At 43.2% G+C, this 15553-nt stretch overlaps 1 protein-coding gene across 1 annotated transcript in view; it reads left to right on the forward strand.

Moving 5' to 3' along the window:
* ADGRB2 (adhesion G protein-coupled receptor B2) overlaps positions 1 to 15553 on the forward strand; it is a gene marked incomplete at both ends in the record, with an annotated part of 197112 nt that overhangs the window by 163700 nt on the left and 17859 nt on the right. The window contains 5 exon segments of the mRNA XM_083370077.1: positions 4893 to 5064; positions 9224 to 9319; positions 12467 to 12506; positions 13775 to 13992; positions 13994 to 14440. Of these exon segments, the coding sequence (XP_083226203.1) occupies positions 4893 to 5064; positions 9224 to 9319; positions 12467 to 12506; positions 13775 to 13992; positions 13994 to 14440 (973 nt within the window).

Consider the following 15553-nt stretch of genomic DNA (forward strand, 5'->3'; position numbering starts at 1 on the left):
TTTCTCTTATTTCTCTCTGACTGTGAGACGCAACTCTCACAGGAACACATGGGATGCCCCTTATGCCCTGTGGATTCCATGTTTAGATGCTACTTGGAATTGTTGGTAGGTACCTCAGATTGGCCAAGGGTGAGACCTCAACTGAGGAAATTTGTCTTAGCCAGGATGTGGAAGTTGGAATCCTTCGGAAGGCTGAAATTCTCATGAAAATTCAAACCTTTCCCTTATTTTCAGAAACATATTGCAATAAGGCTGGGAGTGATGTGTTTACTGATGACTTGTAACTTAAGAGAAAGAAATTGGCAGGTGGATTTGTGAAGCCGGCCAGCCTTCCAAAGAGTGACTTCTTCTGGTCTCCAAAACAGAAGCGCAAACGCAGACCTTGGGATCTGGTGTGGATCTATCCTCTGAGCAAAATGAAAAAAAATTAAAGTGTAACAGGAAGAATAGGCACGTTAATGCACTTACTCTCTCTCTCTCTCACACACACACCCTCTTTTAAGTATGGGGTGACATCCATTAAAGTTAAGTTGGAATTAAAGCTATGAATCAGGTAAAATATTCCAGACTTTGACAATTCTGTTACAAAATTCAAATTTTTTACAGTCGAGTTTAGAATGGTTTACTTTTTGTTTGAAACAGTTATTTGCCCGTGTTAGGTTACAATTGAAACTAAAAGAAAGTCATTTACCAGTAAAACGTTACTGTGTAGAATTTTGTACGCAGTACCTAAATCTAAAAACAAATGTCGCGGTTCTAAGCTATCCAAACCAAGAATTTGATGCCTAGTAGTGTAGGGTATTCCATTATGGCTTCAAGACATTTCTTGTAAAATACTCCTGAACTCACTCACTTGTATTAGTGTATTAATCTTGTTTGTGGTTTGAGGGGTTTATTTACTAACTCTCACATATGAGGTGGAAAGTTCCCCCCCCCCGATATTCTGCTGCAGAAAAAGAAGTTTTGTGCGTCGCTCCCGCTGCTCCTTTCTGCCAGCTAAGCCGTTTCCTTCTGGGGGGCGGGAAGGGGAGGGAGGGAGCAGGGAAATGGGAACGACAACAGTTAAATTGGATTTGATCAGAGCTCACACTGAGCACTTGAAAAGCCTCCAGCCTAATGAACACTCCAAAATACAAATCTGTTTAGTTATGCAGTGTGAGGAACGGAAAGAGAAGACTTGAGCGGGCGTCTCTGAAAAGAGCGCTCCCCGTACGAAGCGCCCTGGTTGTGTGGACCGGTGACGGAGGCTGGCCAAGTGGGTTGGGTCAAATGGCAGAAAAAGCATCTGTGCCCCCACACAGTCAGGACTGTGAACATGATAGGTCTCGCCCTTTTTTTTTTTTTTTTGCAATACAGGCAGTCCTCAGCTTACGGACTAAAATCGGGATGAGAATTTCCCTCGCTAATTACGGTAGTTCAGTGAGTCCTGGCTGAATTTGTGCCTTCCCCTCCCCACCCCCCACCCCAATTGTTAAGTGATTCAGGGCAGTTGTTAAGTGACTCAATGCAAGTCATTAAGTAAAGCCGGTTTTCCCTCCCCTGCTTGTCAGGAAGTTGTAAATCACCTTTTTTTTTCCAGGGCCATTGTATAGTCCAGGGGTCTTCAAACTTGGCCCTTTTATGACTTGTGGACTTCAACTCCCAGAATTCCTCAGCCAGCAAAGCTGGCTGAGGAATTCTGGGAGTTGAAGTCCACAAGTCATAAAAGGGCCAAGTTTGAAGACCCCCGGTATAGTCGTTAAACAAATGGTTGTAAGTCAACCTGCCTGTATTCTGTGGACATTCCTGCCCCTGAGCAAATGCAATCGGTTATCTTCTGCTCCCAGCTATTTTGCCTTCCGCATCCAGGGAGCAGGCAAGTGATCTTTAAGAGGAGTTTGATTTTTAAAGGCGATTTTTATTATTATTATTATTATTATTTTTTAAATAGCCCTGCTTGCTGAAAAGGCACTTTGGAAGACGCGTGCATGTGTGAATTGCTTGCGATGGCGATTCTTTCGGCAGCAAGCTGAAGCAAGTCACCCCAGCAGCCCAGGGGCTGGGAAACTTTTTTCTTTTCTTTTCTTTTTTTTCTTTTCATTTCTTTTGCAAAGCCACAACTGCTTGTGGCCTTCCAAATTAGCCCTAGCAAACTCCTTGGCCTCCCGTGCAGATTGTGATGGCCCCGCAGAACAGCTGTGCCCTGCTGGAGGCTCTTGTTTGTTTTAGCAAAGCGTCTGCAGGAGACTTCGGTGATGCAATAAACTCGGGCTTTCAGCGACCCAGCTCTCCTCCTCCTTGAAGAAATTGAGAAGATGCTTGAAAGGAAACAAATCTGATTCCCTTTTAGCGAACTGACAATCTGCCCTCCTTGAGCACCACCTGCTTTTCCTTCACCGTGTTTTCTCCCGTCTACATGGCTGGAAATGTGCACTGTTGTTTCCCCGCATTTCTTTTAACAAGCATTTAACAGCCAAGCAAGGATGCTGGAATTAAAAGACAGTTAGAAATAATTAATCGCATGCATGAACTATTTCTCTCTCTCTCTCTCTCTCTCTCTCTCTCTCTCTCTCTCTCTCTCTCTCTCTCTCTCTCTCTCCCTCCCTCCCTCCCTCCCTCCCTCCCTCCCTCCCTCCCTTGCTTTTAATGCATGCAAAGAACAGAAGAGGATGTAATGCAGGCCGTTACATCTGGAAAAAAACAATTAATCTTTTTCAATCTTCATGGAAAAGATGAAGAGAATTGAGTGAAGAGTTGAGCAGGGAGATCAAAAGGATTTTTTTTTTTAAAGATTCTTCTCCAATCCACTTCACCCCACTCCAAAAGCAGTCAGGTTTGCAATTCATCTGGGCAGGATGAGTAGATCTCAACAAGGGGCATTTTAGTATTTGATAGAAGCCCAGTTTCACTGCGTGCCTGGCTGAGATATATTGTTGCCATCATCTCAAAAGAAGACTCAGTTGAGTTTCAGCCATTTTGAAATGCAGGGAAATTTAACAGCAGGGACCTGGTGTGGAAATATGCCAGCCTTAAGAGTTGTTTTGGGGTGTGTGTTTTTTTGTTGTTGTTTTTAGCCTGGAGCAAGTAGGGGAAAAGAGAGTCATAACAGATACACATAAAGTCATACAGGGTAGATTTTGTATTGGAATTCAGGAGCCATCCGTTAGAATGAACTTTGTGGGGATTTAGGACCATCTTTTTCACACCATGTAGAATTAAATTGTGACCTTCCCTGCTTGCGGGCCAGGGGTCAGCAAACAAAATTGGGTGGTTGTAAAAGTGGATTGCACAGATTCATGGCAGGTCAGATTATCAATGGTTCTGCGATCAGAGATAGCACACTATCTGACCCCTAGCCATATTTGTGAATGTTCTGAAGGCAGCTGGTTGACCAATGTGCGATGCAAGATGTTGACCCAGATGTGATCTTGGCCTGATCTAACAAGTCTCATCTTACGTTCTGTTGTGCAGAACAAGGAATGAAAAGGGTTTTTTTTGTAACTTCCTAGCCATGTCTGTGTTATTGGTGGTCTTTGTTCTTTTTTTAATGTGATTTTTTTTGGGGGGGCATGTTGTCTAGTTGATCTCTCTGCAGATTTTGTGGAACTGCATAAAGTTTAGGAAGCAAGCTAATCCTTTGCCCCAAACAGAGTCTAATCCAAGGTTTAGGATATGAGAGAAGCAGTGAGTTTGTGGGTCATCTCAGATTTGAATAATTTGGTGCAAGATAGGGGATGCTTGAAGGAGGAAAACCTTAATGAAGGGGAAAGGAAAAGAATGAGAAGCAAGAAGCAGGACATTGCTGGTGAATTCCTTCCTGCAAGAACCCCTCATGAAAATGGAGAACCCTCATTTCACACCTGGAATGCTGAAACTCTAGATGAGCGTGCCTCTGGGTTCATGCAGAGCATAATCTCTCATTGACCCCAGAGACTGACCACATTTCTTAAGCATACTCATCTTCAGCCTGTTGCCTCCTATATGTGTTGAACTTGTGTTCCAGTCATCTCCAGTACCATACCATATAGCCTGACTAATTGATCAGTTGACCATACCAAGAAATACTAAGCATCAGCCACACTAATTTTTGAATAAATTTTGAAAGATAACATAGTGGGGTCCATGGTGCCCTCTGAGCTTGGCTGTTTTCTTTCGAATGTTTCATTATCCCACTACATAATATCATCAGTGGGTTTTGCTCTCTGCTTATATACAAGTAGCTCACTCTTGTCAGCTGTTGTGGGAGTATCCCTGGTGATTCCTTGATTAGACTATTGTTTACCATTCGATTGTTAGTCTGGGTTGGTAATTTCTTGATTGGGGTATTGATTACTGCTTGATTGTTGATAAGATAAAATAAAATGAAGATGAGATAAAATAGCCTGGTGCGGTGGTGGAATTCAAATACCTGAACAACCGGTTCTATTATGTGTTGCAGGCTGGGGCCTCCGATGCCTAGAATGGACTTCCGGAAGTGGCATTATGCACTTCTGGTGGGCCATTCTAGGCCTGGGAGGCCTTCAAGGCCTAGACTGGACTTCCAGAAGCCAGCCGGTTCTCCGAATTCAAGTAAATTTAGCTACCGGTTCTTCCGAACCAATGCGAACCGTCTGAATCCCACCACTGGCCTGGTGGCATGGATGCTGTGCCTATATCTTAACAGCACCAGGTTGAGACAGGGGAGTGAGAGGTAGACCTGAAACACCCCAAGCTGCCTTTTAGTGTTTGTTCATCCTCCGGTGCTGACCGACATCAGCCCTCCCATTCAAACTGCTTCAGCGAAATGGTCCCAAGGCCTTTATTCCAGCCAGCCTGTAGGCATTCCCCACCCTTCCTTCAATCGCAAATTCCCTGCGAATGGCTCCTGAGCCTACCCGTCTCACCTTCTCCATTCTTTGCCCCCCCCTGCCTAGGGCATCGCTGTGGAGCTCCTGCGTCGTCCTTCCCCTCCTGGCACTCACCTGGATGTCGGCTGTGCTTGCCATGACTGACCGGCGCTCCATCCTCTTTCAAGTTCTCTTTGCGGTCTTCAACTCGGTGCAGGGCTTCGTCATCATCACCGTCCACTGCTTTCTGCGCAGAGAGGTGGGCATTTAGAGTTGTCAGCTTGCTGAATGTTCATTGGGGATGGAGGTGCTCCTGGGATGAACAGGCCAATCCTGCGAATGGGGATGGGTAGACCAAGTCATTGACAATTCGTACAATTTGCCCAATCCAGCCCATTGTTAAGCCCACTTTCTCAAAACTCGATTCATAATTTAATCAAACTTACTGTGGGTTTGTGCTGCAGGGTAACACACACAAACACACACACACACAAGGTTTTGCAAGCTTTACAAAATAGTCATCAAGGTTTTAACTGATCTAGTTAAGGGTGTTGGCCACAGGCATGAACCAGATTTGACAAGAGACAAAAACGAAAACAAATTTGTCTTGCCTTTTGTCAGAAAACCAACACTGCCACCTTGGAAAATAAGTTCCTATATCAAGGGTATATAGGAAATGTAGGCTATGCTCATTACTGCATTCCCAAGCCTCTCCCTGGTCACTTACCTAGTTCCCTGCCCCACCTGAACTAAAACATTAAAACTCAGCATAGCACAAACACCTGGCATCATATTTGTTCACAGTGATGCTTGTCCTGAATTCCATACTGCAATGGGAACCCAACTGGAAGACTGGCCTGGGAAGGGATCCACAATATGCATTCGAAATTCCAGATGTGTCATTGTCTCAGAAATGTTTCTTTCTTTTTTTGTAATATTTTATTAATTTTCTAATTTTACATTTAAGTATTTTAAAAGCAACGTGGTGGCTGGGTTGATCGATAATTCAATAACATACAAAAATCTTTAGTACAAATCTCAAGCTACCACATCAAATATTTCCTCTCTTTTTCCCTTAATATCTACTGTCTCTTATTTGAACTAATACAGTTCTTATTATATCAATTAAGTAAAAATAACATTGTTACATTTATCAATAATTTTTTAGCTTATACATATCCTAGTTGCTTTAACATTCAATATTTATAGACAATGTCCGGTTGTTAGTTTAATTTTTAGTTTCCCATCAATATTTAAATTTAACATTTGATATTTATAATTTCCAAGTTTTAGGTAACCAAAGTTTCCTTTATCACAATTCATAACAAGGTCTAATATTCAAGATACACATCTTATCTGTTTGAGTATATTCTATTACATCATCTAGTTAATAATACAGTATAACATCCTTTTTTCAACTAATTTACAAATGTCTTAAATTTAATGACCAAAATTTCCCCTATTTCAACATCAAATATTTCCTCTTTTCCCCTTAATATCTACTGTCTCATATTTAAGCTAATACAGTTCTTATATCAACTAAGTAAAAACATGTTTATTACATTTATCAATAAATTTTAGCTTATACATATCTTAATTACTTTTACATTCAATCTTTATAGACAATCAATATCCTATTTATTTGTTTTCCCCAATTTTTAATTTCCCTTCAATATTCAAATTTAACTTTTAATATTTATACTTCCAAGTTTTAAGTGTCCAAAGTTTTCTTTATCTCAATTCATAACAAAATCTAGTATTCAAAATACACTTCTTGTCTGTTTGAGTATATTCTATTTTAATTAGTAATATAAAATCCTCTCTAATAAATCAAAACTCCAATTTTCTTCATCCTTATTCTGGCTTTCTTCCTTTGCCAGCTCGCCTTCCATGTCAATGCTTTTAAGTCATCAAATAGATCTTCTTCTGTTGTGTGTGTATATATCTATATATATAAATTTGAAATAATAATGATGATGATGATGAAGAAGAAGAAGAAAAAGAAGAAGAAGAAGAAGAAGAAGAAGAAGAAGAAGAAGAAGAAGAAGAAGAAGAAGAAGAAGAAGAAGAAGAAGAAGAAGAAGAAGAAGTTGGAAGGGACCTTGGAGACCATCCAGTTGCCATTTTTTTGGAAGGGCTAATGAATCATCTCTCTATTATTCCAGATCCCCATAGTTGTCCTGATATGTTTGTCTTCCATTCAGTCTGTTCTTCTTCTTGCTCCTCAAGTTTCTTCTGGTTTATATAGAAAGTCTTTTCCATTTTCAGTGTTGTCAGTCCCTTTTCGTCTCAGAAATGTTTCTTAATCATGTATGAACACACTCCCCATTTTGTTGCTCACAAAAAAGGATGATGAAATGGGAGACAGCATTTTTCCTAGTTCTGCCATGACATTTTTCAGTGCTACAAAACATTATATATGAAGGCTCCCTGTAGAGAAGAGATAGTGAGCAAAGATAATTCTAGATCTCTCTTCTGACTGGACTTCCCATTTGTCCTGCCTCCATACAAAGGAATTTGCTATGGGAGGTATTTGTATCCTGAAATGTGGGGAAACAAACTTAAATACAACCATCAGAATGTTATTGCTGCCTGTGGCAGATAACACCTGACTGCCCTTTTAGAATTCAGAAGTTAAGGAGGTTAGAAAATGGGTGTCTCCAAGACAGATTGGAAAAAAGGAAAATAGCACTCTGGAATAAGACTTCATCAAACCACTTCAATATTGTTATCAAGAAAACTACCCAGAAATGTCCATGAAATCCCCATCAGTTGAGGTTGACCTAATGGAGACTTCAACAACAATAATTTATTTTCACCTTTGGTCAGAAAATAAATGCGCTGTAGCTATCCAACATCTGGAAAAGAAAATTGCCGACAGAGCAGGAAGCATTTCATGCAGTGAAATCATTTGAGCTAAAAGGCCATTGTCCGTTCAATCTTCCCCGCCACATTTGAAGCAGGCAAATTGGGTCCAATATTTGGACAAATTCCTCTGTGAAAATGAAGAACCTCTGTCAGGATTTCTGCAGGACAGGGTCTCTCTTAGCAGTGACTGTCACATTGTTCCTAAAAACATCCAGGCCAGGAAATCCATCCCGTTGTCTGCCTTGAATGGGAAGGGTGGGAAGCCAGGGAAAGTGGCTTGTAGAGAGCAGGACCAGACAGTTGCATGCCATCCTTGGCCAATTCACAACTTACAAACCTTCCAGGAATTTTATTGAATTCTCTTATCGTTTGAAAGTAAATATGACAGCAACGTCTCCTCCATTCAGTTGAGAGAGGCCCAATGGAAAACAGCGCAGGTGATAGCTTGAATAACGAAAGCCCCCATCTTTTGCTCAACTTCTCCAGTCAGCCCAGGTACATGGAAGAAGATGGACTCTCCTGTCCTCTCCTCTCCTGTCCTTTCACCTACTGTATGCTATGTCTTCCCTGTTTCATCCATCTTGGCTCTGAAGGCTGGAATCCCTTTTCCCGTGCCCTGTTTCTCTTAGTGTGAGTCATAAAGCAATGTTTCTCAGTCGTTGCAATTCAAAATGTGAGCACTGCAACTCCCAAAAATCCCAAACCAGCATATGTGGACTGCATGCTGGCTGCGGAATTCTGGGAATTGAAGTCCACACATCTTAAGTCCACCAAGGTTGAGAAACACTGTCATAAAGCCTATATGGAGACTCTCAGTCATCCAGGTCATGGTTGTCCCAAAGGTGCTTTTTCAGGAAGCTTCACACCCATTTGCACTACTCAGCCTGCTGTCCTCTGCTGTTCCCCCCATCCCCACCCCTTTAGGGAAGATAAAAGCAACACCTTCAGCCCAGTTCTTGGATTATTTGGGAGGAGTGAAATGGATGTTTTCTAGAGGTTTATGGAATCTTTTTATCTTATAGAAAAGCCAGTTTTTCACATGGGGGAAATGGGTGGTTGAAAGCATCCATTCCATCCTTGCAATCCTTCTAAGCAATAATTGGGACAAAAATGGTGGTGCCATTGTTCATTTTCCCTACAGCCTTGGCAGCCTGTCTAACAGAAAATATCAGCTCAGAAAACCTAGTCCCTTCCCAAACTCAACCAGAGGGAGACACGGGAGTAGGATCCTTTTTGCAGATCCCTACATTCCCTTCATACATTGACTTTTCTGTGTTAGGGCAATAAGTGAACTGTCTCGTATCCTGCAAAGGTCAACTGGCTGCTCTCTCTTGAACCCCAAACCAGGAAATCTCTTTGCAACTCATTCATACCCCTTCCCACCTCATTTCCCTCTTTTCCGTAGAAGTTGGACACAGGTGCTACCTAAGGTTAACTTTGCAAATGTGTCCGATTTTATCTTCCAGAACCTAAATAGAGAAGATAGGCAGTGGAGGAAGAACGTTGTGTTATGAAGACTTGGGGTCAAATGATCTGTCTGTCTCCTGCAGGTCCAGGATGTGGTGAAATGTCAGATTGGCGTGTGTAAAAGTGACGAAAATGAGAATTCACCAGATTCGTGCAAGAACGGGCAAGTCCAGATCATGGTGAGTGAGTGTGGGCTATGTTGTGAGAAGAGAAGAGACAAGGTAGAACCGCTGTAGATGCCCAAAAGGTCAGAGTCTTACACTACAGGCTGCGGGGGTTAAACAGAATTGTGCACCTTGAAGACCTAGGATTGAGTATATTCCCCACAAGATCCTCAGGATGGCCTGATACTTTCAAAAATTACCATTTTTTTAAAAACTGGAAATCGTAATATCCTATCAGTACATAATTGGGGAACTTTTTGAATTGTATTTAATTTTAACCCCATTTAAATGTGGATGAAAATGTATGTTGTCTCTTCTCACATTCTGGAGAGACAAAAGAGGATGGGCTCCAGCACGAGTCAGAAAGCTCAGAAGACTAAACCTTTAGTCCTAGTGACCCACCCAGATTAGATCCTGCAGCATATGTAGTTGTCCAGCCCCATCAAAGGCTGAGGAGGGTCCTAAGGGTGGGAAAAATTACATATCTCTCTCTTGCAGCCCTTCAAAGCCAGCACTTCTGGCCTTGCTTAGATCTCTTCCTAGTTCTCCCCATGCCCCGACATTTCATCCCAAAGGGAGGAGAATGGGCAGACGTGAATGTCTCCCACTGCCTCCTGGCAGCTCACAGATCCTTGGAAGTTAAACATTTAACTTTTGTGGATCTGTACAAATTGTGTGTTGTTGATAGAAGCCTTCTACAGGCCTTCACCCTACACACATACTGTGGTTATGGCTGTGTTGCCAGTTGCATATGTGTGGGGTTACTGGACATTTCTATTATGATCAATCACACTGCAGGTGTGTCGTCTGAATTATCTTTATGTGTGCTGTCAGAGGTGGAGCTGACAGCAAAGGGGAAGAGATGATATTCAGACTTTGACCTAGTCCACAACTGGGGTTCTTTGGTCTTCATGTGGATTTAGTGAAGCCAGTTGAAATCGTTTATATGCTATGATTTATTTCTTAATGCATTGTGTAAACCCAGCCATTCATTAAACCAAACTGTTGTCCTACGTTTTTCATGATGCTTGGTTTTGACTTCATATTTGGGAGAACATGGCCATTGCAAATTTTAAATTATGGATTACAAGATAATGTGGAAAGCTAGATATTTTGAATGGAGTCTACAAACCATGATAAAAAAGCAATCCAGAATGCAGTATGTGAATGCCATGAAGAGCTAATAAGATCAAATTTAGTTGGGATTAAACTAAGAGGTTCCAGACTCACAGCACACACTTGTGTGTGTGTGTTTCAAGCTATTATCTGGTTGGCCTTCTTAAGAGATAGGCTTTGTCATTTTGGCCAGGCACATGTCCATCTTTGTGGTCACCTTTATGCCAGTTTCGTGTTGATCAGTCATCAAATATTCACTCTGCTATTGGGGGCTCAGCCAAGCACACATAATATCACCATTTGAACTTGGCTTTCAAAATAGACTATATATTTAAACATGCAAACAGTGTTCAGGATTTGTTCCAATAGGGCAGAGCTTAAAACATGTTGGTTATTCTAATATAGGGACTGACAGGAACTTACAACAGCTCCTTATTTCTTCATGTTTATCGTAGGTGGGATGTAATCTATGCTGAGTGCTCCTTATCTCAATAAATTAGCAACTGCCAAACAACAAGCAGAAGGGCTGCAGAACATATTCATTTGCATTTAATTGTTACTTTGTTTGTTTTGGGGGTGGCTTTTGAATTATTTTCTTAAATCATCCCCCTTCTTCAGCTTTGCTGTAGGTGGGTGGTGAGTAGCATTCAGTGTTGATAACCAACCCACTCATATTCTTACATTGAAACCTGAGGATCAGAAGTTGTTTTGAATTCCTGTTGTTTATCAGGGGCAAAATATTCAGAACAACGAAGAAAGGAAATTTTTGTTTGGACCCAAGCTTTTTGACAAAGAAAAGTATACAAGGTGCTTGATGAACAAGCTCCAAAACACTCAGAACAACCATTTCAGAATATCTTGTACACCCTTGTTTTTTTTCCTTATCCCAAAAATAATTTAATTCAATATGGAAAGTCAAATTAAGTAATATTACCAAATCTTGTTTGCTATCCATGATGCATTCATTCTTCTCCACCGCCCACCCTTCTTCTTCTCTTCTCTTCTCTTCTCTCCTTCTCTTCTCTTCTCTTCTCTTCCTTCTTCTCTTCTCTTCTCTTCTTCTCTTCTCTTCTCTTCTCTCTCTCTTCTCCTCTCCTCTCCTCTCCTCTCCTCCTCCCTCTCCCTCCCCTCCCCTCCCCTCTCCCTCTCCCTTCCCTTCCCTTCCCTTCCTTCCCTTCCCTTCCCTTCCCTTCCCTTCCCTCCCTTTCCTTCCCTTCCCTTCCCTTCCTTCCTTCCTCTTCTCTTCTCTCTCTTCTCTCTCTTCTCTTCTCTTCTCTTCTCTTCTCTTCTCTCTCTTCTCTCCTCTCCTCTCCTCTCCTCTCCTCTCCTCTCCTCTCCTCTCCTCTCCTCTCCTCTTCTCTTCTCTTCTCTTCTCTTCTCTTCTCTTCTCTTCTCTTTCCTCTTTCCCTTCCCTTCCCTTCCCTTCCCTTCCCTTCCCTTCCCTTCCTTCCCTTCCCTTCCCTTCCCTTCCCCTTCTCTTCTCTTCTCTTCTCTTCTCTTCTCTTCTCTTCTCTCCTCTTCTCTCCTCTCCTCTCCTCTCCTCTCCTCTCCTCTCCTCTCCTCTCCTCTTCTCTTCTCTTCTCTTCTCTTCTCCTCTCCTCTCCTCTCCTCCCCTCCCCTCCCCTCCCCTCTCCCCTCCCCTCCCCTCCCCTCCCCTCCCCCTCTCCCTTCCCCTTCCCTTCCCTTCCCTCCTTCCCTTCCTTCCCTTCCCTTCCCTTCCTTCCCTTCTCTTCTCTTCTCTTCTCTTCTCTTCTCTTCTCTTCTCCTCTCCTCTCCTCTCCTCTCCTCCCTCCCCCTCTCCCTTCCCTTCCCTTCCCTTCTCTTCTCTTCTCTTCTCTTCTCTTCTCTTCTCTTCTCTTCTCTTCTCTTCTCTTCTCTTCTCTTCTCTTCTCTTCTCTTCTCTTCCCCTTCCCTTCCCTTCCCTTCCCTTCCCTTCCCTTCCCTTCCCTTCCCTTCCCTTCTCTTCTCTTCTCTTCTCTTCTCTTCTCTTCTCTTCCTTCTCTTCTCTTCTTCTCCCTTTCTCCCCCTCTTCCTGTGTTTTTATAGACAGATTTTGAAAAGGATGTTGACCTGGCGTGTCAGACAGGTGAGGGCCTCTCTCTTCCTTCCTGTGTGAGAAAAAGAGGGTTTGACTGTGGAATGATGTTACTGCATGATGGAGAAGGGACCAGTTTTACTCCTTTCCCAGGGTGTAAAAGAAACCCAAGGTATTTTTAGAATTGTGGAAGGTTAGGAGGTCAGGATTTGATGGGTTGAACATATGGTGCAAAAAGAAGGAAGTAGGTTGCAAGAGGAAGGTGATTTCCACTGCTAGGCTCAGCCAGCTTAAGTCTAATAGTATGACCATGTCAGGCTATGTCCTGTAAACATGCACCAGTAATTATTACTGTTGAGTCCAATTTCTTTTACCTTTCCCCATTATCGACCATACCATCAATTCAGTGTGAAATTAAGACCAATATTATGCTGAAACCAGTTCTACAGTTTGTCCAATTTTTGTCTTCCCCTTCCATGTTATCCCTTTAACTTTAATTGGTAGGATTACTTAACCCTTCAGGTGAAGATTACTTTCAAATTTCACAAAGCTGGTTTTCAGCTGATGGAAGAATCAGAAGAAGCTACCAAAAAGAGGAATTATTTTCCGTGACCTCCCTCTGCCACTTTTTCTGGCAGCCCACTCTTTCCCAGTTGGGGAAAGATCCCAGCGGGGAAGTTGTGGAAAAGGAGCCAAAATCTGCAAAAATGGAGGCACACATACAGATCACACCTTGCCCCTTTTGTAGATCTGTATGCGTGCCTCTCATGAAAGATAGTGGACATCGTCTTGCAGATGATCTGTTCTGGGGAGGAGGCACTTCACCGGAGGTGTGATGGTGCAGTGGAAGACAAGGACATTCAGGCACAGTGCCCTTGACTCTTTCCAAGTGCAAGGGTGCTCAGAAGAATTTTACCAAACTTCTCATTTTCTTTGGAAGGAAATTTGAAAGCAGATCCTCTTTCGTCAAACAGAATGAGAATTGGTAGAGGGCAGAAGCAGATTTTTTCCCCCTTGACAGCACTGCTTAATACTGAATTCAGTAGAACTTCATAGTTTTGCTCAGCTCCAAGTTCCAGGGTTCTCCACTCCTTCCTTAAACAATCAGATTTCCAGGCTCAGAAAAATCCATTTCACTGTACCTAGGGCACTGTGACGTAGGTTAGGTGAGACAGGCACGCTCCTCACTCCACTAGAAAAGCTTAAAAAGAGAAAGCATTCCCGGAGAACAATTGTTCCTACTCCTTGACAAATTGCCAGAGCACTGGGAATATTGTTTCAGAAATGGTCTAACCCCCCCTCCCCCTCTCCTCTCCCAGTCCTCTTTAAAGAGGTTAACACGTGCAACCCAGCTACCATCACCAGCACATTGTCGCGCATCTCCCTGGACGGTGATGAGGATCCAAAGCTCAACACCAGCTCCGAAGGTGGCCTGGGCTTCTCCACCCTTCCTGGGAACATCCCGCCCACTTCCATCCTGGTCCAGATGCCACAAATGACACACAATGTGGTGAAAGGGCTGAAGGAGCTCAGTGACCCCCCCTGCCAAGAAGGACATTAACGTGGACGTGGCCCACGCGCCGGTCTACCTGTGCAGTGACAGCAACCTGCGGCAACTGGATTACGGTTGGCTGCACTCTCAGGAGGCTTCCCTGGAGAGCAATTACATGGTGCTTCCCCGGAGGACGGTGAGCCTTAAGCCTTTCAGCAGGGAAGAAGGCAAACTCAACATCAAGTTGGACGAGCCTCCAGGCCCGCCTCAGGGCCGTCCGTCCATGGAGGCCAAGGCTTATCCCAGCTTCACCTCCATGGACCACATCAACGTGAACTTGAACCAGCCCTATGGGACAGTCAAGCACTCGTATGGCCTTCAGTTCAAGCAACACCCCACGGTGCGGCAGATCCTGGCCTCAGAGTTGTCAGAGCGAAGCCGCAGCATGCCCCGCACTGTGCCTGGTTCGGCCATGAAAGTGGGCTCCCTGGAGGTAAGTGTCACTTTGGGTCTGCCCAGTTCTTCTTGGACGTTGTACCGAAGCAAGGGCTGCTGATCTCTCTGGCCTGAGCAGAGCTTCAGGCTACTGAGTTTGATTCTGCAAGCATGAAGTTCGTAAGTGGCCAGAGGAGTAGGGGTGGGGGGAGGCGGGGTAGAGATTGGAGATAGTCCTTGACTTGTGATCATAATGGAGCCTGCCCATCACAATCGTAAGTTGGGATGGTCATAAAATTGATTGATTTTATGACCCTTTTTGCAGTGGTCATTAAGCAAATGCCTGGTTGTTAAACAAAAGCAGGGGGTGTTTGCCATGAGTGTGGTTTTGTCCAAAAATCGGAAGCAAAACCATCCTAACATGCAATCACATGATGGCTGGAAGCTGCAAATGGCCAGAACTTCAGCCCAGTTGTCAAGTGGCTGGACATCAGTCACATGACCACAGAGGAGGTGGCTATTGGTACTTCCCATCTGGGTGGTAAGTAACTTCAAAAGGTCACTAAGCAACCAGTTGCAAGTCAAGGATTACCTGTCAGTAACCTAATGTGACAGGATGAAAGGGCTGCAGAATCCCGAGTGGGTTATTCTTTGAGCTGTTAAATACTTCTTCGTACTTGCTGAGAGGTAAGACCAACTGAGTTTAAATAGATTTATTTCTGTTTAGGTGCACATTAAATCCTTTATTTTTTGCCTTGTCCTCAGTCCATGATGAGAAATTGGCACAGAAACATTTTTACTCTTAGACCATCGTATTTTCCAATGCTTCTTACCTTTTTCCTGCAACTGGTGCAGGATCCAAAGTTGATAGAGGACAGATGAATCTTCTACCTGTTTCCTTCCCCAGATGTTCCATTATCTATGATTTTATCCTGACTTAAGATACTGGTGAAGAAAAAGACCTTAAGCTATATTGGTTGTAACAAGAAATTGTAGTTTAGAATAGTATTACAGCCACGAAACGTAATGTTGGACATTGAAAAGAATGGCATGTTTGATGGTACAGTATTGTCTCCAAAACTGTTGTCAGCACCTAGAAATACAATATCTTTATGAAAAAGGTTCTCCAATCCAGACATCTCCTCCCAAAGTCAGGTTTTCCATGTGCAAA

The sequence above is a fragment of the Vipera ursinii genome, assembly GCF_947247035.1.
Source record: "Vipera ursinii genome assembly, chromosome: 9".
In the NCBI taxonomy this organism is placed as follows: domain Eukaryota; kingdom Metazoa; phylum Chordata; class Lepidosauria; order Squamata; family Viperidae; genus Vipera; species Vipera ursinii.